At 36.2% G+C, this 23,645-nt stretch overlaps 1 protein-coding gene across 3 annotated transcripts in view; it reads left to right on the forward strand.

Moving 5' to 3' along the window:
* Window positions 1-23,645, forward strand: part of WDR72 (WD repeat domain 72) — a 219,439-nt gene that overhangs the window by 77,532 nt on the left and 118,262 nt on the right. For all 3 annotated transcript variants that reach the window (XM_023617119.2, XM_070271032.1, XM_070271043.1), the window contains one exon: window positions 10,259-10,461. In XM_023617119.2, coding sequence (XP_023472887.2) covers window positions 10,259-10,461 — 203 coding nt within the window. The remainder of the gene's footprint in view (window positions 1-10,258; window positions 10,462-23,645) is intronic.

Raw genomic sequence — 23,645 nt, forward strand, 5'->3', positions numbered from 1 at the left:
GTGTACATTCACATTGTTGTACAACCATCACCATCATCCATCTCCAGAACTTTTTCATCTTCCCAAAATGACACCTTACACCCCATAAATGGTCAGTATCTGTTCTTCCTGCCCCTCAGCCCTTCACAGCTACCATTCTACTTTTTGTGTCTATGAATTTGGCTCCTCTAGGTACCTCATATAAGTAGAATCACACAGTATTTGTCTTTTTGTGACTGGCTTATTTTACTTAGTATAATGTCCTCAGGGTTCATCTAAGTTATAGCATGTGTCAGAATTTCCTCTTTTTTTAAAGCTGAATTAATGTTCCGTTGTTGTTTTCTAATTCAGAGTTGGGTAGGAAAATGGCTCATGTCAGAAACTATTTATATTCTGTAAGACTCCTTCCGTGGTATAAAACTACATACAAACCACTTAGAGGAAGTGGCAGCAGATTATAAACTACAGAAACAGTGATGGTGGTGAGTGGAATAGGATAAATGCTCAGGCTAAAGAAGAAGAAAAAGGAAATCGTTCTAGAGTTAAGAACCCACCAAAGACCTCTGTCTATTTAGAGAACCTAGATAGCCATTCTGTGACAGTCCTGATCAATAATTCCAGAGGGCATTACTGGGTCTTAGCCCCAATACTATTACCAATGTCTAGTGATGACTTTGGGTCATTTGAAAGGTAAACTATGTGCTACATGTATTTTGTAAACCTCTAGTAAAACACGGAATTACGTATTTCAGAGGTACCAAAAACATTTTAAAATAAAATGCCTTAGGGCCAAATGAATTGGGATCTTCATCTTTTTCATGAACTATTGAAAATTTTCCCAACTGCTGCACTGTTTTAAGAATTAAATGAGATATATGAAGTGCTAAGCAAACCACTTAGCACGCAATTAATGCTAGCTAATGGCAATTTTGATGACGATAATTAAAAGGATTAAAAATATTTATATTTTACATATGATTCCCTCTGAAATAATTGAGTGCTTTAAAAGGTCTTTTTTTGATGTGGTATATGATTGTTCAATCTTCAGTGATTTAGTGAATATCTTCATAGTTCCTGATACTCAGAGCATAAGAGTAGAGGAAATGGTTATAAAAATAGTATGAAATATCTAGCCAGCCTTTACATTTATTTGTTTTTATGACAGAAAAAAATCTATTTTTGAAACATTTTAAAATTTAAAAATAAGTATGTCTGGCATAAAGAATTCAATGCACAATGAATAACACTTTGCAATACTTAGAAGCAATACAATTTTAATGTTTTGTATATAATAAATAATTATAAACAGATATATTCTTCACATCATAATACAGAAAAACTTTTCTGTAAACATTCACCTCTTAAGTTCGTGGTAAATTGTATTAAGTTTTTGAGTGAGGTTAAAAATTAAAACTTAATCATAGTAGACTCTATGTTGTTAGTATGTGTTTAAGAAGAGGGAGAATTTAAGAAGTATAAATACCTTATCAAGAAAACCCTAGTTTAAAATTTGTTTAAAATTAATGCATTATTTGTATTCTTTATATATCTCAGCAACTTTAAATCTCTCTGTGTTTTAATCCTTTTTTTCCTTCACCGCACTCCTGTCCCTTTATTCTGTTTTTCTGGAGGTCAGTGGTCAGAATTAGGTGTGAGAGTTGACTATGGCCCAGCTGATAAATCCCAGTATTGCTCTGAACGTGCTGGAGACTGTGGCAGAGCTGGGGTTAAGGTCGTGGTGGTCGGAGACTTTGTAAAACTGTATTCTATATACCCTTAAGCTATAGAATGTTGATGAGAAGCCAATCATGAGTTTGTTATCATATTAGGACCTTTATATCGAACAAAATGAGCCACACCCGCAGTCTATTTTACAGCTGAATTTGTTCTATTCAAACATGTTTAGGAATGAAGGTATGTGCCTTTAAGCCTAATTTAATATTTTCAGATTTATTCTCTTTTCCCACCTCTCCATTATTTTTTAGCTAGCTAAGTTTAATACCTCCAGGGTCCCCTGTCCCTGGTCAGAACCCCCATCAGTTATACGTTTTCTGGAGTAAGATGCGGTAACTGTGAAATGGTTTTGTTAGGAAGGGGGCACCAGGTCGATCTCCATACACTTCTGTGAGCAAGGCAATGAACTTCATGTGTAACTGAAGATAAATGATAAATCTTACAACGGACCCAGTGGTCAGATTCCTTGATACGTAAAATTTGATTATAGCTGTCAGTCAGCTGTTTTGTTGAAAGCTGATTTTATGAATTTGACTACTAAATGTGGTAGTGAGGCCATTTGTCTTTTCCTATTGTGTTTTAGAGAGACTCACTTTGAAATGTAACTGTCCTCTTAATCACTGCTCAATATCGTGGTGAATTCAGTTAGAAAATACCTGCCTGAGGCAGACAGAAGATGTAACTCTGTCGTGTATCCACTCACATATTGCTGTCATGCCCTGTTCGTATAAGTACGATTTATTTTACTAATCACATAATAGGAATTATTTACTAAATTCTGGTGTTTTCACAATCCCATAATACAGAGAATATTTAATTGAAAATGTTTCTTTTTCTTGTGAAATGAATTGTTTAAAATTTGTTGGTTTGTAATACATGTGATTTTCGTGGGCTGCGAGGATTTTCTGTTCCTGTAGTAAAGCTATTTCTACTATGTTCTTCTGAGGAAAAGCACCAGGAGTTATAAGCCAATTATTGTCTCAAGTTTATTTATGTATGATTTTTAAGTAGATAAAATGTTTCTGTACAATGTGATAAAATGTGACTACATCTGGGTATTGTTTTTGAATCTTAGTTTTATTCCTGATCATTTGCAGATGGATTCGTCAAGTGACTATGATTGCTTTTTAACCATTTCTGTATTTTGGGATAGTAGCTATTCCTTTTTCCACAGACTTAGTGGACCTATTTGTTAAGTTGTAGGATAGAGTTTGTCTGGCTGGGGGTTTAAAATATGTAATTTAAAGCTGTTCATTAATTGATGGTAGGCTATGATAATTTTGTTGATTTTAGAAAGCAAATAGTTGTGAGAGTTGAAAAAATGTTTAGATAGAAGACAACAAATATTAAAATATGGGCAAATTACAAGAGAAATAAAGTCAAGGGAGCAAGTTTTGACTGTTTGGAGGGGAATTAAAGTGTAGAATATTATTACTCCCTCTTCCCTTTGTTTATGTAGATATTCAGGTCTGTTACATCTATAAGGTATATTTTATCACCTAAAAGTGTTCTTTTTACCCTCTGTCTTGTTCTTCTACCACAATTGAAGGCAGCATCCTTCGTGGTGCACACATCTTGTTTTAAGATAGTTGAAGCTTCAAAACCAGATTTTATAACAGGCATAACCCAAAATGATTCTCTGCCTTATTTAAAAACAAAATGAACGGAAAACTGTAGGCATCCTATAAATATTGAAAATCTTAATGCATTTAAAATATGGCCGTATTTTAGCAACATCCTGATTACACGGTTTCTGAATCTTCCTTCTTTCCTTTCCTCTTTACGTGCAGAAACTGCTAAAGGTTTTGTGCTTGTCTCTTGACTCAACTCACTCCAAATTCTCTTGGAGATGGCATTTTTCCTTGAGATTTAATCCCCACCCAAGGGCTGATAATGCTTAAGCCTTTATCTCACTGCTCTGATCTCTACCTGGAACTTTACATGCTAATTTTGCAAGTCTGTTTGGATGTTCTCACACTTGGCCTTCACAATAATGGAAACATCTCCTCTGTCCTCTCTTTATTAGGACCCTTTAGGTAAGTAGGAAGCACTTAGAAGCCAAGTTAAGTTGGTTTCTATCAGAAAGAGGTATTTATGGTAAGGATTCAGGAATGTTGCAGAGACCTCAGTGGTAGTAGTCCTTAGGAAGGGACTAAAAACAGAACTTGAAAGTTGAAGATGTCTCTCTCTCTCCCCCTTCACCCTCCTTCCCTCCCTCTGTCTCTCTTTCCTTCCCTCTCCCTCCCCATCTCTGCCTCTCTCTGTGCATTTTCTTATTCTTTTCTCTCTGTAGACTAGCATATTCTGCTCTTCTTTCCATAGGTTAAGACACGGCTACTCTACAGGTCAAGTTAATATGTCACATTCAGAGACTGACTTGCTGTTTCCAATTCCAAGTTCTTAGGGCATCAGGAATGACCTGGCAACATAGCTGAGAGCTAGGACAGCCGTCAGACATGTGAATGCTACTTTTCCCATTGTTGGCTCCTCCTAGGCTCTAGGGTTAAAGTTTATAACGAGTATAGTTTGGCATTCATAGCTGATGCTTTCATAGCTATCTTCTTCCGCTGCTACAGGGAAAAGATCAAATTTAATTTATTCGTTCAGTGGACATGTGTTGAGCTCTGCTTTGTACCAAGTTCATAAAATACTTACCTGTCAAGAAGAATTTAGCATGTAGTAGGAAGGCAGCCCTGAATTTAAGCAAGCAAATGAAATATACCAATTGCAAATGTATTAAGTTCTGTAAAGTAAAGGAAAAAAGCTGAGATAGAAAACAATACAAAAGAGAAGAATTTACTTTAGAAAGGTCTCTCTAAGGAGGTGAGATTTGGGGGTAATACTTAAAGAGTGAGATGGAGCTATCAGGAAAGGATTTGTTTATTTTCAAGGATCTTTTTTTAAAAAAGATCTAATTTGTGAACAGGGTGGGGGGTGACATGGGAAGAAACAGAGGAGAGAATATGACTTATAGGTCAAGGAGTTTGGATTTAATCCCAAGTGTAGCCACAGTAAAAAATCATTAGCCAGGTTGCTGATGTCATATAATCCATTAAGAAGTACTTATCTAGCCTTTAATTTATGCCAGGCTTCAGTCTGGTTTACTGAGGAGGATTAAAAAATAAATCAAATATATAATCCTACTCTGATTTTGATGATAACCTAGCCTGAGAGGCAAGGCTGATTGAGGAGGCTCAAGTCTCAGGTAGGACGAAATGGGGGCCCATGCTGGTCATATGCGCAATGACCTCAGGCCTGGGTGTCAGGCAGATGCCAGAGCCACAGAGCTGAGAAGGTTTGTTAAACTGCTCACAAGGGGCTGAATGAGAACCTGTCATGTGTCAGAGAGAGGCTGTCATATAGCACAGCACTCATTGTGTCCCAGAACCCGCTAAACCTCTTAAAATAGCTACTCAAGTTAATCTTCATAGTAACCCTGGGAGGTAAGAATTATTATTAACTCCATTGTGCAGATGAGGAAACTGAGGCACAGAAATGTAAAATGACTTGCCCCAAACCACACAACTGGGAAGAGTAAAACGAGTATCAAGTGTAGGGCAGTCTGGTGCTGAGTCTGCAATTCCTCCCCTCCACTCTCCCCCTAATGCAATGATGTCTCCAGGCCATCAGCCTTGACTGGTAGAGAGGACAGTGGCTAGACACCAGGTTGCAAAGGGGGTCATAGAGAAAGTTCTGGTTAAAAAAAAGTGATTAGTTATGCTGTAGGGTGTGTTGAGTTTTTGGTGAAAGCAGGGTATACAAATGAAGGTATTGACTATTTGGCCCTGGGGCTCTGCAAAGAGAGTCAGCTGCTCCTTATATTTCTGTGCACTGGCTTTTTGAGGAATAGGCAATTTGGGGTCAATGAAAATTGCTTCAAATGCTTGCTGGTGCCATCTTTCCTTTCCTTTTGGTTAGAACACTAACTGTTTTAAGCTCTCTTTTCTTATGATTGGCTCCATTCTCTAATGTACTATTAAATAGTTTAGGATTAAAAACAATTGTACTAAAGCTCATATTAGTAAGTAATAGAAAAAAATGCAAGATATTTGCATATTTACATGGAAAGCGTGTTGTATGATGAAAATTTTACTTGAGGTAGATTTTATGGTAATTTTTGCATAGTATCTACTTTGAAGGAGGAAATGATATTGTCACTTTCAATAATATTTTACTCATATGTCTTTACATCTTTCCTTATGTTCACATTGATCCAAATGAAGAGCAAGTGTGAGTTTTCTCTCAGAAAAGATCTAACTATCATTGAGTTCACTTTGGAAAGCAAACTTTTCTTTGAAATTGGAAGTTGAATTAAGCAATTTTGTAATTTTTTTTTGATATTTCTTTAATATCAGGAAGAGTGACTGTTCTGTGTCTTGCCAAAGACAGCTTGTTAGAGTTGCATCCCTCGTTGGACCTCCTTGGGGTCACACTCTCCCTCCCAGGTTACTGCCTTTGCCATAGACTCCCCCTAACAATTGAAATATATTCCTGAAGTTATGTGAATTCCATAATTTTAGGGATATATTTAAAGGAACATTCTGCATTGGAAGTGATTTACCATGATATATTAGTTAGGGTCTAACCAGAGAGAGAAATGATACAGTAATTTGAACAGAGAAAATTTAATATAAAGAATTATCGGGGCTGACCCGTGGCTGAGTAATTAAGTTCGCTTGCTCCATTTCAGTGGACTGGGTTTCACAAGTTCAGATCCCAGGTACAGACCTACACACTGCTCATCAAGCCATGCTGTGCCAGCATCACACGTAGAAGAACTAGAATGACCTACAGCTAGGATATATACTATGTACTGGGGCTTTGAAGAGGAAAACAAAAAAAGAGGAAGATTGGCAACAGATGTTAGCCCAGGGCCAATCTTCCTCACCAAAAAGCATAAAAAAAAAAAAAGAACAACTATCACAAAGAATTTGGAGGTGAGGAATTGATACTAAGAACGAAAGAAAACTCTAAAGAATATAGGAATAGCAGATTTAAGAAGTAACCGTTACCCTTGAAGCTGAGATAGCCTGCGTGAGGAAGAGACTCCCCAGGGCTAAGAACTTTTTTTTTTTTAAAGATTTTATTTTTTTCTTTTTCTCCCCAAAGCACCCCGGTACACAGTTGTATATTCTTAGCTGTGGGTCCTTCTAGTTGTGGCATGTGGGACTCCGTCTCTGTGCGGTTTGATGAGCAGTGACACGTCCGCGCCCAGGATTTGAACCGATGAAACACTGGGCCGCCTGCGGCGGAGCGCGAGAACTTAACCACTCGGCCACAGGGCCAGCCCCCAGGGCTAAGATCTTGACCTCATTGGAGAGGTCATAGCTGTGGTCACTGGATGGTCGAGGAGCTGCTGTGATGTGGTGTGGTGTGGTGTGGTATGATGGAACTTGCCAGGAATGTGCCCTCTAGGGTACTAGGGAAAGTTGTTCACAGGGAGATGTCTTGCTGGAGGCACTCTGCTACAAAACCTCACAAAGAGTATGCCAAGAGAGGCTGCTGCCTGCTGGGTACTGCTGGCTGTCATGCACTGCAGGAGGCTGGTGCTGGGGAAGCCACCCGTGCTGCTGCAACAGAGCACACCAGAACCAAGAAAAAAAGAACTGTTTCTTATACTAGATCTTTCTAACACCTTTTATCCACAAAGGTTAACATCACACCAGCTGCTGAAGGAAAAATATTTGAAGAGCACATATCCATTTTCACAGAAGAGGCAATGAAGGGTGACTTTGGAACTAAGCAACAATAAATGGATAACTGGCACATGGAAATCCCTATCTATCCACTGCCAGGGTTTTGACCAAGGGTTTTAAAAGCTGTTGTCCTGAACTTATTACCAAATCAATTTATTGTTTTGGATATGTAATTTCTTTGTCTGATAACTTGAAAAGAAATTGACTCACTCTAACCACTTCATATGTCACATTTGTGCTTCACCCAGTTCTCTGAGACAAAATAATCTAATTATTTTTTTAAGTATTTTATAATTAATCATGATGGAAATTATTGTTCACAAAACCAAGTGTCCAACATTTTGTTAGAATGGGAGATTTTTAGTTTGGAGTCAAAATAGCTTAAATGTTACTTTAAATATTATAGCAAATTAGTTTTCAGGTATTTCTTGCCTCTGCACAACCATCAGATGTTAAGTAAGCTCCAGATTTTAAGTCCGGGGGACCAGGACTCAGTCATTCTTGTTTAGTATAAATTGCCAGCATGTGGCACAGTGAACGGTACATAACTGATGCTAGGTTGATCAGTTATCTGTGCATGAATGAAAATGGATAACAGCTGCCCAAGTTTGTAGGTAAACTACTTTCATCGCTGAAAAGTACAAGAAACAGTTGTGTTTATGTAAGACATTAAGTGTAGTATAAAATATATGAATATCTACAATGTGTCGTATAAGGCACATATCATATTTATTAAAGTACAATAAATTCTTTCTCAAGAATTCCCAAAATCTTTGAAAAATATAATTTGAGGGGCCACAGAAAACCTGTGAGAAGAAAATATCCATGGGGAAACCATATTCAAAGGGAAATTCCTCAAAAAGACGATGAATTTTACCAAGAGTCACATTTACAAGTTCTGGAATGCATTTCTAGGAAGTAGGTTTGAGAAACTGCTGTTATGGACATCCTTGAGAGAAAGGATTTTCTTGTTGCTGCCAGTTTCATTTGTTGAAGATATATCAATCTTGAAAGAAAAGGAAAGCTTAGAGAAATAATATGTTTATAAGTTTATATGTTAAATAGAAATGTTATAATGAAAAAATATCACTGTTAAAGGACTAAAGACTGAATTTCTACCCGATATTTTAGCATAGTAGCTGTTACTGATGCAGAATCCAAAATACCAACTAATGGTAGTCTAGTTACTGTAAAGGAAAGATATGGAAGAGAGGAGGAGAAATGAGAAAGGATTAGATAGTCATAATCTTCAAACCTATCTACCTATCTAAAGACATGGTGATATAGAATTATTTCTGTTTTCTTATAGTAATTATTTTAAATTGATATTTTCTTAATGCTATCAATAATAATCTTTTTCCTTCTTAACAAACAGTACAGTTATTTCTTTCTCATTAGTAGGAAAAGAATAATAGGATGTGGAATCTGTATTTAAGTTGTATGTCAAGTTAATTTCCTTAGCATCTTTACTTAGTGGGATATAGGTTATATATTTAATATAGTATGAATAATTCATATGAACTCATAACCTATATAACAGTGGCCATGATTGATTCTCATTTATTAGTATTTCACTGAACGTGTGGCATTATATTTTATAAAAACAACAACTCTTTGTGAATTGTCTTCTGATACTTTTGCTCTATTTTGTACTTGTTCCTCTTTATTATTTTTGTTTGTTTGTCTTTTGAGGAAGATTAGCACTGAGCTAACACCTGCTGCCAATCCTCCTCTTTTTGCTGAGGAAGACTGGTCCTGAGCTGACATCTGTGCCCATCTTCCTCTACTTTATATGTGGCATGCCTGCCATAGCACGGCTTGCTGAGTGGTGCCATGTCCATACCCGGGATCTGAACCGGCAAAGCCAGGGCTGCTAAAGTGGAACGTGAGCACTTAACCACTGCACCACCAGGCCAGCCCCTGTTTCTCTTAACTTTATTTTATTTTATTTATTTTATTTTTTTTAAAGATTTTATTATTTCCTTTTTCTCCCCAAAGCCCCCTGGTACATAGTTGTATATTCTTCGTTGTGGGTTCTTCTAGTTGTGGTATGTGGGACCTGCCTCAGCATGGTCTGATGAGCAGTGCCATATCCGCGCCCAGGATTCGAACCAACGAAACACTGGGCCGCCGGCAGCGGAGCGCGCGAACTTAACCACTCGGCCACGGGGCCAGCCCTCTCTTAACTTTAAATTGAACTTGCTAGCACCTTGAAATTCTGAAACTGGAAGAATGGCAGAGAAGAGGGCAAAGAATTTTTTTTTTCTTTCTAATAACAGAAAATAAAAGCCGAAGGATATAAAAACAACAACAACAACAAAACCCTGGAGTGGCCTGCATTCCTGAAGCTGTGAGGGCATGTGGGTGATGGAGGCAGAAATACAAAGCATCTGTGTTCTGACTTGCCCTATTCAGTTAAATTATGTATTATCAATAGAAACATTTTAAGCTTGGGAACCCAAGCAAAGCCCTGTGGATTCTCTGTTGTTTGTGATTTGGAACACTAGGGGACAGCACTAAAATATTCCATAGTTGTTTGTTATTGATCACTTGCATACTGTATAATAAGTAAGAGATTTTACTGTTAAAGACTATGAATGCCCTGTTGATTTCAGTGGACGAGAAAGCACAAAGAGGAGGTTGAGCTTTTCATATCCATAATTTCAGCCTTTGTAAGATGGTGATTTGAATAATTTAGAGAAAGCTGCCAGGCTGCTTTTTGGTGGCAAGAAGATAGTAAGGCATGATAACTTAAAGAATTGTGATTTTCTTTTAAAAGTATTTTGTTCTTTTTACTCCTTGGGGGTAAATATTTTGCATAAATTTTTATTTCTAATCTTGTTTTCCAGGCACTTTGGAAAGACATGAAACGGGAGAAAGAGCAAGAATTATTCTTAATTGTTGTGATGATTCTCAGCTTCTAAAGCCTGAATCTGTACTTCCAGTTGCCTCAGAGACACATAAGCACAAAAGTATAGAACAGAAATCCTCCAGCTCCTACCAGTTTGGGCCAGTACCTTGCCCTGGTCTGCAGGTGGAGTCTTCATGTCAGGTAAGTTCAAATCAAGCTGCTACTCACAAAGAGCAATATCAACCCCGAGTAAGAAGCAGTATGCCATCATAAATATGCAGCAGTTGAATATCAGCACAAAAACAAGAACTCACAGAGGATCGCGTCTACCATACGTGTCTACCAGGGGATCTTGGGTGAATCAGGATAACTTTTTGAGTGTTCATTATGCTTGATCTAGCATTCTTTTTGACAAGATAGGTTCTGGCTTGTCAAAATTGAACCAATTTTATGTTAACTCTTGAATTCTAGGTGGTTTTCAATGGAGTGGTGGAGAAAAAACTCTATATTCTGTGGTCTGGATCCATTTTTTTTTTCAATTGAGATTAGTTGACCTCTTTTTAAAATGCTGATTGAAAATAAACCAAAAAGGTATCATAAAAACTGGGTCATTATATGGACAGTTCTTTTGATATATTCAGCATCTCTAAGATCACCAGCTCCTTGGGATTCTGAGCCTTAATTAGTACACAGTGATGGAGTTTGCTTTTATTTTCATAAACCAAATCAACCAGCTTCACAGAAATTTAGATGAACTTTATTATTTCTCCATTCTAAACGTGATATAGTAACTTAATCTAATTTTTTTAAGGGACTCTTCCATCATTTTGTCATCTGTGCCTCCAGGTTATCCTCTTATCATGTTGTTGTAACTATGCCATTTATATGCATATATCTAATGTAATGTTTTTTCATGTAAACCTATTTTCATAATATTATCTATTTCTTTTTAGTGGGTGTATTATGTTCTATCCTGTGTATTTGCTATTACTGATATGAATTATTTTCCTATAGCTTAATATGTGGATTGTTTTTTATGTTTCATTTTTATGAATAACACATCTATGAACCTAAAGATTTTTCATATTCAGTATTATTTAATTGGATATATTTCCAGAAGTGGGCTTTCTAAGTATTCATTCATTGAGCTCTGAGAGTCTAATGCAGTCATCTCTTTCAGCCCATCAGTGCACTATCTCCCTTAGTCAAGGCTGATATACATTGAAAACTTTGTAAATTTTAGATTTCTCTTTTTAAGAGTCCATTTAGGCCACCTACTTTTGTTTATACTTTCCTCCTTCAGTTGTTAAAATCAGTGATTAGGCTTCAGCTTTTATTTTTCTGTTCTCATTTAGTCAGATTGTCTTAGATTTCTCAAATCTATTTTTCATGTTCTTAATTTGAAAGAGGTCATGTTTTACCAGGACAATTTTATCAATATCATGAAAATTTAACATTCACAACTGCAGATGAAAGTCATAAGGTTTTAGTCTCCTAAGGTGGGAAATTTAACCACACATATTCTGTATTGAATGCTTGGGGTGGGGCCAACCCCGTGGCCAAGTGGTTAAGTTCACATGCTCTGCTTTGGCGGCTGAGGGTTCCCCAGTTCAGATCCTGGGCATGGACCTACACACCACTCATCAAGGCATGCTGTAGTGGCATCCCACATAGAAGAACTGGAATGGTCTGTAACTAGGATATACAACTACATACTGGGGCTTTGGGGAGAAAAGAAAAAAAGAAGAGGAAGATTGGCAACAGATGTTAGCTCAGGGCCAAAAAAAATACAATAAATAAATAAAAATAAAAGGTTGGGGTATGTAAAGCCCAGTGAGTGAGCCCAGCTGACTGCCAAGCATTCCCATCGTAATGTGATTTGTGGCTCTCTGTTCATAATGCATCTTATAATGGAAATTATATGCTAGAATAGTAGATGAGAACTTGGAGATGTCTCTTGACTTGTGGATTTAGATGTCTAGGGTCTGCAGGAACAAATCTCATTCATCAAGTGCCTATTTTACTAGTTGAATTCCCAGAAGGTAAACTGATTGCTATTTCTTTCAGTTTCTTAGAGGACCTCAGAGCTACCGTTTCGGTAGTAATAATAGTATATATAGATTTCATTTTCTTTATATAATTTTGTTTCTTTCTTGATTCCAGGAAGCAATAAAATGCTAGGGTCTTGTTTTCCTACTCTAAGGCTGACTCCAACTTTATTTCTTAGCTGCCCCGCTTTACCTTAGATGACTCCAATTTCTAACCTTCACTCTCTACAGAGTCAGAGAATTGAATTAGACAGGACCATCACCTCCTTTGTTCTATGTACTATACTTCTGTTATTATTGAGATTGCTGTTAACTACAGCTATTATTATTTCTGCTTCTCCTAAGTTATATCTTCTTCACTTATATACTGCACGTCTTCATATTTCATCCTCTTAGATTTAAGCCATTGAGATTGTTTTATCTGCATTTACAAATTTGATAAGCATGAAATTTCAAGAGTGCTTATAAATTCTCCATCCTTCTTGTTGTTAATGTAGTAAAATGCTTCATGAGTTATCATAAGAAAAACATCAATTTTAAAGAAGCGGATTTAAATCACACTCATTTTAGAAGTGGGAAAAATGAGAGACAGTAAGCCTGTGAAATTTAGAACTGTCTAAGGTTACTTTGAGTTTCAGGTTTTTTTTGTGTGTGGATATTAGTGAGACACAAGTGAAATATTTCTGGCTGGTAGAGTAAACTGTTTAAACAGAAGAGTTGCTTGTAAGATCTGTGCAGTGAGCTCTTTCTGTTTAACAATATTTGGAATTTATTAGAATACAGTTTTTGCTTTTTCTTCTTGCATTTGAAGAGTGCATATAAATTTGGGAAAAGGTTTTAAAGAGAACAACAACTATAATAAAACATTTTGAAAATGGGTCTAATTTGAAATATTAGAGGAGTTGAATTTGTGCAGCTAGACAAAGAAAAGTCTTTGGGATAGAACAGGGCAAGAGTCTTAAAGGATTTAAAGGAATACAATATCATATTAGTAATGGGAAACTGGTTTTCTCAGATTGTGCTGAGGCTAAAACAAGATAGAAACTGTTTAAATTGCAGCGGGAGGAATTTAGCTTCAAAGTAGGAAATAAACAGCCTTACTAAAGTCATGTCTATATGGCAGAAATCATCATCATATTTTAAGGAGAGAAGGTCTGTTTTCCCAGTTGGTTGATTGGTTGATTTTAGATTCTTTTTCTTCATTTCTTGTCTGTAACATGAGTAAAAGGATAAACAGGATTATTTTAACTGTCACACTTTAGACCCATTGTAGTGTCCTGAGAATGCCTTTTTTTAAAAACTGATTTTTTGTCAAATGGATCCCCAACAGCAACCTCTTGTTGCTTATTTAGAGCTGCACTGTTTAATATGGTAGCCATTAATCACATATGGCTATTGAGCACTTGAAATTTGGCTAACACATGTTAAAATGATATTTTGGATATATAGGGTTAAATAAAATACATCACTAAAATCAGTTTCACTTTTTTTTTAATTGAGGTAACATTGGTTTATAACATTATATAAATTACAGGTGTATATCATTACATTTAGATTTCTGTGTAGATTACATCATGCTCACCACCTAAAGATTAATTACCATCCATCACCATACACATGTGCCTGATTACCCCTTTTGCACTCCTCCCTCCCCACCTCACCTCTGGTAACCACCAATCCAATCTTTATCTCCATATGTTTGTTTGTTGTTGTTTTTATCTTCTATTTATGAGTGAGATTTATGAGTGAGCCAAATAGTATTCCATTGTATATATACACCCATCTTCTTTATCCATTCGTCCCTTGATGGGCACCTATGTTGCTTCCAAGTCTTGGCTATTGTGAATAATGCTGCAGTGAGCATAGGGGTGCATATATCTTTACACATTCCTGTTTTCATCTTCTTTGGATAAATACCCAGCAGTGAAATAGGTGGATCATATGGTAGTTCTATTCTTAATTTTTTGAGGAATCTCCATACTGTTTTCCATAGTGGCTGCACCAGTTTCACTCCTGCCAGCAGTGTATGAGAGTTTCCTTTACTCCGCATCCTCTCCAACTCTTGCTATTTGTTCTCTTGTTAATTATAGCCATTCTGATGGGCATGAGGTGATATCTCATTGTAGTTTTGATTTGTATTTCCCTAATAATTAGTGATGTTGAACATCTTTTCATGTGCCTGTGGCCATCTGTATATCTTCTTTGGAAAAGTGTCTCTTCAGATCTTTTGCTCATTTTTTAGTTGGGTTCTTTGTTTTTTTGTTGTTGATGTATGAGTTCTTTATATATTTTGGATATTAACCTCTTATCAGACATGTGGTTTGCAAATATCTTCTCCCAATTGTTAGGTTGTCTTTTCATTTTGATGATGGTTTCCTTTGCTGTGCAGAGCTTTTTAGTTTGATGTAGTCCCGTTTGTTGATTTTTTCTATTGTTTCCTTTGCCTGGTCAGAGATAGTACTTGAAAAAATGCTGCTAAGACTGATGTTGAAGAGTGTACTGCCTATGCATTCTTCTAGAAGTGTTATGGTTTCAGGTCATACGTTCAAGTCTTTAATCCATTTTGAGTTAATTTTTGTGTATAGTGTAAGATAATGGTCTGTTTTCATTCTTTTGCATGTGGCTGTCCAGTTTTCCCAACGCCATTTATTGAAGAGACTTTCCCTTCTCCATTGCATGTTCTTGGCTCCCTTGTCAAAAATCAGCTGTTCATAGATGTGTGGGTTTATTTCTGAGCTCTCGATTCTCACCTTTATAAACTTTTTTTTTTAATATATCTACTAGGCAGTTTAAAATTACATACGTGGTTTGCTTTGTCCTAGACAATATTTAAACAGACTAGGGATAAGCAAAATTTTTTGTAAGGGGCCAGGCAGTAAATACTTTAGGCCTTGCAGGCCAGAGTTTTGTTGTTGTATCTATTCAGTTATGCTGTTGGAGCATGGAAGTCCCCATAGGCAATTCTTACACAAAGGGGTGTGGTTCTGCTCCAATAAAATTTTTACAAAAACAGGCAGTGGACCAGATTTGGTGCTCTTTAGCTATAGTTGCCAATTTCTGATCTAAACGGTCCTCTCTAGACTTGGAGATCGTGAGGTCCTAGGAGCAATGGGCAAAATACCCAACACTTCCTCTCTCTCTAGATATCTGAATTTTTAATAAAGAAATTTATCCCAACTTCTGCACTATGTGGAATGTAATCCAAAAGACCTATATCCAGTCTCTTCCCTGACAGAAATCTTGAAATTCATGGGATTGAAAATTTGCCCTTTGTAGAAAACATGTGCACATTATAGCTCCTAATCTAAGCAAGATTTTTTAATGGAATTTTCCTCAAATAATGCATTTATTTATACATGTATCTTTATCTAAACATATAAAACTGATTATAAATAAAGATACAATTGCATTTATTTACGTTCCAGTTGAGTTTTCTAGAAATACATTTATATTTTTTTAACCTTTAGTTGACCTTAAAGTGATATCTATTTGGTGCCATTTGCTCAAAAATCTTGTTAGAGCTTTATCCTGCTACCTCTCATAAAACACAGATAGATGATGCACTGGTAAGGCCACCAACAGAAAATTCGACCACACTACTACTTATTACTTTATCAGAATGAAGCGTTAGTTCTTTCCTATTTTATGACACAAAAAGTTAACCAAGGTAGAACTAGCTATAGTGGTTTCTAAATGGTAAGATTTCAAAATGTCACCTGCAACTCTACATGTATAAATATGAAATAACAATTCATTGTGGCAATACTACATGTTGCAAATTAACTCTGTTTTTATTGACCTATCTATATTTTATTATCAAAATTGAATCACTATAGAAAAGGACAAATAATATCTTTTTGGGAACAATTAATTATATTATGTAGGGGTAAATCCTCAATATAGGATGATAATTTTCACTTTTTTGATCAGTAGTTAATTTTTGATATATTCTTTTTAAAGTAATAAACAGCATATAACTATTTTTTTCTAATGCAGAAAATATTTTCCATCAATTTTGTACAATATTAGAAAATAGATTTTTATTATTAGACATGCAAGCACTTTATGAAAATATAGGAATTACTCTCTGTAAACATTAGATTAAGATTTTTAAGTATTTTAATTTAGTGAATTCCAACTTAAAACTTCAGTGCCTAAATGATAACACTCTTCCTAGTAAGATAGAATAGAGAAATATACAATGGCAGAGAAATATACAAGGCAGTTTTCTTTTTGAACGCATGTGAGGTGATGCAAATTTTTGACAGAGTATAACCATTTCTCATAAGCATTTTATATATAATTTTAACTACTGTAAGTTAAGTAAAAATTTCTGTAATACTTAATACTTTTTTATAGCTGCTTTATGAAAGATGTCCTTTTTCTCACTTTGTGGCATGAGTTTAAACTTTTTTTGGTGAAACTTACCTCAAATGGTGAGGAAAACCATGAAAAGCATATCACAGCTTTGTTTCAAAACTAATTTAAGAGGTCCCAGAGTCACTATGAAAAGTGGGAAACGTGGGATTAAATGACTGCAGCTGTCCGCCTCGCACCCAGAAGCAACCCTGAATTTCCTCACAGGACTTCAAAGCTTTGCTTGTATCTAAACATTCGTTGGCCATGAATCAGAGGCACAGAAGGAGAATGCTCGTCTTTCATGGCGTGCGGCTGGTTAAAGTCCACATTGTGCTGCACGTGCCGGTGGGGAGTGCCAGGAGCAGAAGGGCACTATTCTGACTCGTGTGACAAATGTAGTTAACACCAGATCCATATTAATGTTGTCAAGTTCCCTTGATGTATTTAAACAGATTTTAATTATTTTCAGCGTCCAAAGGCCTGAAATATATAGCCTAATAGTGCTTCAAAAAAGCTTACTTAATGTGTGAATGTAAAACCTCTCGTAAAAATGAAACTTTTATATTGGCCTTAGTCATTGACATAGGTTATTCATCAAGTCAGCAATTTGTGTGGCAAAGTGCCATTTGAATAGTGTATTGTTAGGATACTTATGGTCCACTTGACAAGGGCTCTTGCTGTAAATAGTGCAATTTGACTCCAGCTGTTAAAGAGTGGCTTTGACAGCAGCCAAATAGAATGGAGATGCCTTACTGCACCGCCAAAAAATCAATATTGGGTTCTTGTTCATAGTAACCTGTTCTTTTCCCTTCTCTAGATTTATAAATGACGATCAAGGGTTTATAAGTGGAAGTTTAAATATTATTTTAGATGTAATTCACTTTGGTTTCAAATTAAGACATGATAAATGGTACGAGTACAGAGTTCTAGGATATTACTTCCATCCCCTGGTTCATGTTTAGTGACAATTACAGTTAAGTTGAATTTGGATTCTCCAGGTATAATAGAAAAGAATTAGTGTAAAACATGGACTCAAAATTGTGTGGCTATTGCATATTGCCAGCACAATTATTTCTTCTTTTTGATTTTCTTATCAGTTTATCTTCTGTGTCCCTCCCGTCTTCTCTGTGTGTATACCTTTGTGTAAAGATAGCAGGGTTCTTTGTGGCTGTGCCCATAGCAACACCCACAGATGTTGACAGCCGGTAATGTCCCTGGTGTTGTCGAAGATTTCCCTAAAGCAGAGTCTTGCTGGTTTTGAAGAGTTTTCTAGCAGTTTTCAGCAATACAAGGTTGCTATGATACCTGTCTGGCAGTAATAGATATTGAACCTGTTAATTACAATAACTACACACAATGGCTCTTTTGTCCATTGGGTTTTTCTGCTGTTGCTAGCTGTTATATTTAAGATACAGAATAGGAAGTGAAATTATATACTCAAGATGAGAAAAGAAAATGTTTCGAGAGTTTACTTTGAATCCAGATGTTGAATTTTTAAAAATTTCCAGGTATAAAAACCTTTTAGCTGATTGTTGATTTCCCAGGATTGTAGATATAATTTATTTAAATCATTTCTAGTTTTGACTGAATTTGATTTTGAATTTTTATTGTTGTTTACCTCAGATGTCATAAGTGTTTGTCTAAGGTATACTGAACAAGTTTGAAAGAGCTGTCATTTTTAATATGGAAAAATGGTGGTATAATATGTACTTTCTCAAAAGCCTTTTTCAGCGTAGGCTGTTAAAATAGCCATGTTCCTATTACTGACCAACTCTGCATTTATTGAATTTGTGGCTGAGATAGAAACTGAAAATTCATAAAGCTGATAATATAATTTCGTGCAAAGACCTTTAAGGCTGATTCAAGGTCAGTGTTATTGTTTTTATAATTGCTGATAGGCGGTTGTGACTTCTACCAGAGAAAGGGTTTGTTCTACTTGGGTTTTAGCTGGTTTCAAAAAATGTTCTCTCTTCTGTTAATTCTAAAGTAACTCTTTTCACTGAATAAATGTTTCTGTCATTTCTTTAGTACTAGATTTAGCCCTGATTTACCCAGTTCCTTCCCCTACCCCCACCACATTCATCAACCCTGTAAGAAACATGAAAATCTAAGATTATAACTTTCTTCTTGAATTAAATATTCTGATTATAGCCATCAACTGACTTGTGGGGAGGGGGTGATTCTAGCATAGAAACAGGAATAAAAGTTAACCATATCAGGCATTTTAATTTTATATTTAGCTTCATCTAGGGAGAGTAGCATAATTTGTTAAAACATGTCTTTAAGTTGCCTTCATTTACATTAATAATTTTATATAAATATTTTACAAGCTATGAATTTTGTAATCATGTCCATACCGTATTACCCACCTGGAGCCGTTTAGGTACTTTTTTTTTTCACCTTCACTTTTTCTTTCCTTTCCTACTTTTTTCTTCTCAGTTGTAAATTAGTTTTGCTTTTTAAAAACTTGTGACTTTTCCAAACATGTTAAGACTCAGCTTCTTGTAGGATCCAAAGATGGACCTATTCAACCTACTGAAAGAAGTCTGTATCTGCTGGGATACAAATATACTCCAGTGGATTTGGATGCTTTGTTATTGAGCAACTTGCTGGTTCTGATTAAAAGGTGATGGTGCATGTTACCCCTTTACAGAAACTTGGAGTTTCCTTGGTAACCAAGTCATTGTCCTCCATCATGAATATTTTGTGTTTCTGTCCTATTTTTGATGACTACCACAAGGGATGATATTTTCAGGAGTAAAAAGTGAAGTTTGTAGAAATTCAGATGTTGAGTTAACTAACAGGGTTAGTGACTTATAACAGGAAAGAAAAGAAGGAGAATTAAATCTTTCTTTTTGAAAGCTGGTAATATCACTTATTGACTGAGAGTACCATCTGGACCCATTTAAAGGAATCCCACCAGGAGCACTACTTCTGTACCAATGACTTATGTTGAAACTGGCCCTAAGAGAGCAGCAAATGCAGAAATGTAGCAGGAAGCCATTCTCGGAAAAGAAAGCATTTATTCTCATGGAATCTTTACCCTATGTTGGTAAAAACAAAATGTATTCGGCTTTATTCATTGGAATGAAGAGAGTGAACTTATTTGAAAAATAAATCCAGCTAATATTCTCATCCATTTTTCTGAATTTGGTTTTAATAGTGACATCCTGAAGGCAGAACCAGTTCTCTGCATCCCCAAATGGCATTTATGACATTAAATACAAATAATGACATCAATTACATTATTTTTAATTTTCTACACACTGTAAAGCTCATAATTACTTTGGAAACTGCTGTTTTAATCCTAAGGTAAGATATCCTGCATAAGCTTTTGGTCCAAGCATGATTGTTACTATCAGATATAAAAAATGGTCATAAGAGGCTGCTGTGAGCAACAGGGTCTCTCTTATGCACATATTTAACTTCATGCACATCCAAATAAGACTTAAAATTTTAGTTGTTTTTTTGTCTTCACTTGTTCAAGGCCTGATGATTAGAAAGTCCTTATGAAAGCTTACAAAATATACAGTTATGCTCGCCTTTACTACTTTCTTCCCAGCTCCCACTAGGAGTCTCTGGTCATTATACAAAACAGCTTTCTCCCTTTACTCTCTGGTAGTCAATATTTTGTTTTCCGTTTTGCTCCTTGAACTAAAATATTAATCTGGATGCATAGAGAGTAGTAATGGAGGGATACAGGTTCATCAGACCCTTTATTTCTAGTTTTAGCATTGTAGCATGTTAGAACTGGAAGTGGTCAAGTTACCCGTTCCCTCCTTTCTTTACTTAGAAGAATTTTGGAGCCCAGTCTTGATTGAATCATGCAGTAAATTAGGTTTAGAACCCAAACTGGGACCTGTTGTTTCCTGTTTTCTCTCTCTTAGTCCCAGTGTAGCTGAACCCACTAATGGGTGGACCTTGCAGCCAGGCTCCGACCTGCCAAATTTCTTTCACTGCTGGGTTCCCGTGTTGTCCTGTCTTCACTTCCCCGCCCCATTTTCTTGAATGTTCATTGCCAACTAAGCTTGGGATCTGGTGTACTAAAAGTTAGTTTTAGATGTTTCTATAGTTCCAGAATTTCAGAATTCCCTGCTTTTGCTGTGATTAGTGGGTGGGATTTAACTTTTGCTTGGATCTCTGATTTTTCTTTTCTCTGTCTGATTACCCTGCCAAGTATACCTCTTCCTTCCAACTTGCCTTGCTAGGAACCAGAGTCCTCAATCTCTGCTCTCACTGATGAGCACTCTGGCTTCTGTCTGAACCCTTCAAGATGACAGTGTTTTAGTTTTCTATTGCTATGTAACAAATTGCCACAAACGTGGAGGCTTAGAACAATACACATTTACTATATCACAGTTTCTTTGTACCAGGAGTCCAGCATGGCCTGACTGGGTTCTCTGTTCAGGATCTCACATGGCAAAAATCTAGGTGTGGGCTGAGGTTGCTGTATCATCTGAGGCTGGGGGTCCTCTTCCAAGCTTCTTCAGGTTATTGGCAGAATTCAGTTCCTTTTGGTTGTAGGACTGGGGTCCATGCATTCTTGCTGGGTGTTGATCAGGGGCTACATGTTCCTCACTATATAGACGCCTTCATCTTAAAGCCAGCAGTGGAGTACTTGTGCATCTAGTCCCCTTCATACTTTGAACCTCTGAGTTTTCCCTCTGCCACCAGCTGTAAAATACTCTCTGCTTTCAAAAACTCAGTCTGATTTGATCAGGACTACTCAGATAATCTGCCTATCTGAAAGTCAACTGATTTGGGACCTTAATTACATGGGCATGATCCTTTACAGCACTGCCTAGATTAGGGTTTGGTTGAGTAACTGGAAGAAGATATGTTTCACAGGGGCTGGGAATCTTAGGGGCAGTCTTATAATTCTGCCTACAGATGGGAAATCATTCTAACTCAGGATGACTACTGTTTTAGGACTAGTACTCTCTTCTTCTGGTTCTGGAACATTTAACCTCTGCCCAAATGCTCTGATTAGCTGTCCTGTTACTAATCATTTCTGAAATTTGAATTAAGACTCTTATTTCTCTTTGGGACCTTTGACGCTAGTCTTGCAGAGAGTTGGCCTGTGCTATGGCAGAACTGTCTCTCAGGCCAAACTCTGTTTTACAAAAACCGTAGCGTGGCATCAATCGTATATGGCAGAGTAAGGAAAGAATAACATAGGTCCTGTCTCTTCCTGCATGATTATCATGAGACTTAAATGAGAGAATCATTTGACAGTTGATATGGCTTTCCAGATCTAAGAAGATACCTGAATCTAGAACTTCCACAAAATTTTTTTATCATATGTTTGGCAGCCCAACATTTTTAATTACAAAGAACCTATCTTTTGTTCAACTCTGTCACTAATAGTTAAAGTCAAGTTTATAGATGGTAACAAATTGTGTTTAGGGTCTTTAAGCGTATTTTTGCTTTATGCCCGTGGTGTTTAGTTATGCTAATGATCAGCTTAACCAATCTATAGAACATGCTTTTACCTTAGGCATGCAATTTCTAGTGTTATCAAGGATATCTGGAGTTAATATGATAGTAGCAAAACTACCAATTTTGAATATGTTTTGTCAAAATTTTATTTGCCTTTTTATGATAATTCCATTAGTCGTGATAAATTATGCCATGAAATATCTGTTTGACTTAAGTGATCTACTTTCTCTCTTAATCAAGAGAGCAGTTGGGATCAGATACATCAGATATAATGAGTTGCACCATGAGTAAGTGCCCAGATCACACACAGCACCTCAGATGATGGTTTGCTTCACTGATTTTGTGACCCAGTTATGGGGCCACAGCTTGATGGTTTTTTGCCTTGACCTAATAGTCTGTGTCATTGACTCTAGGACTAAGTTCTTATATTTCAAAGCATTATATTATTATTCTTTATCAGAATTCAGTTTTATAACAGGAAATACTTATCAAAATCTGTTTATCTTTCACTAATGGATTAAACTTAAGGACTTTGGCCTTTTTATCTGTCTGCAAAAAAAGGCATAATAAGTGGTGCTTAAATTATAGGTAAATGATGAAGTATAATAGAACTAAGCAATATAATCTACAAAATACTCAGTACTTCATTATGTGTAAATGATACATTATATCCTGTAAAGCTTTTCCAAACATCTTAGAGTTACCTGATGTCTTCTCAATAAGTCAATAAGTCATTTAATATGGTTTCTTTTGATTCCCATTTTCGAGATATGCCTAATTTCTTCAGAGTAACATGCAACACCATACTATAATTAAAAATTTCCTCACTTTGGAATTAGAGCAGGTGTAGTCAGTAGTTGATGCGTGATACTTGGGGAATAATTTAAGTTGAGTTTTACTATCCTCTGGTAACTTTGTTTTAAATTCTGGACACTTGGCTGCATAATCAAAACCTAGAAAACATCCCTTTTAATATTTCAGAATATTCATAAAATTCAAATTGCTAGCCATTATTATTATTATGTAATTTTTATGGTATCTCCTAAACTTGAAATGATATCTACTCTTTTCTTCGCAAAAATACCTTCTGAGCTTTAAATTTGATTTTGATACTTATCTTGGAGGTTGGGTAAATGTCCTGTAAAGATTACACATATTCTTCAGTCATGTGACTTTCCAATCTCTTGAGTTCACATTACAGTTTATGAAATAGTCTTTTTAACTTCCACCAGGATGACCTGGATGGGAAGAAAAGAGCCTAGGAAATTGACATTCAATTATTATTAAGCTGAATTGTATTCATCCTCAGAATAATATCCAAAATTATCAAGCACACATGAAAGATATATTGAAAAACATCAACTAGATTTGGGACCATTGCCAAGATATTTAATCCCCAGCTACTTGGCCTCATTAAAGAAACTCATATTCCCACTACTGCTGGTCTTCTGCCAGAAGGTTTTCCCCCTGATTCTTCACCTTCAAGTTTAAGTTTCAGTGTCACTCCCCTATAAAGTAAATAGGAACCCACCTCCCATT

Source organism: Equus caballus, chromosome 1 (genome assembly GCF_041296265.1).
Source record: "Equus caballus isolate H_3958 breed thoroughbred chromosome 1, TB-T2T, whole genome shotgun sequence".
NCBI classification, from domain to species: Eukaryota; Metazoa; Chordata; class Mammalia; order Perissodactyla; family Equidae; genus Equus; species Equus caballus.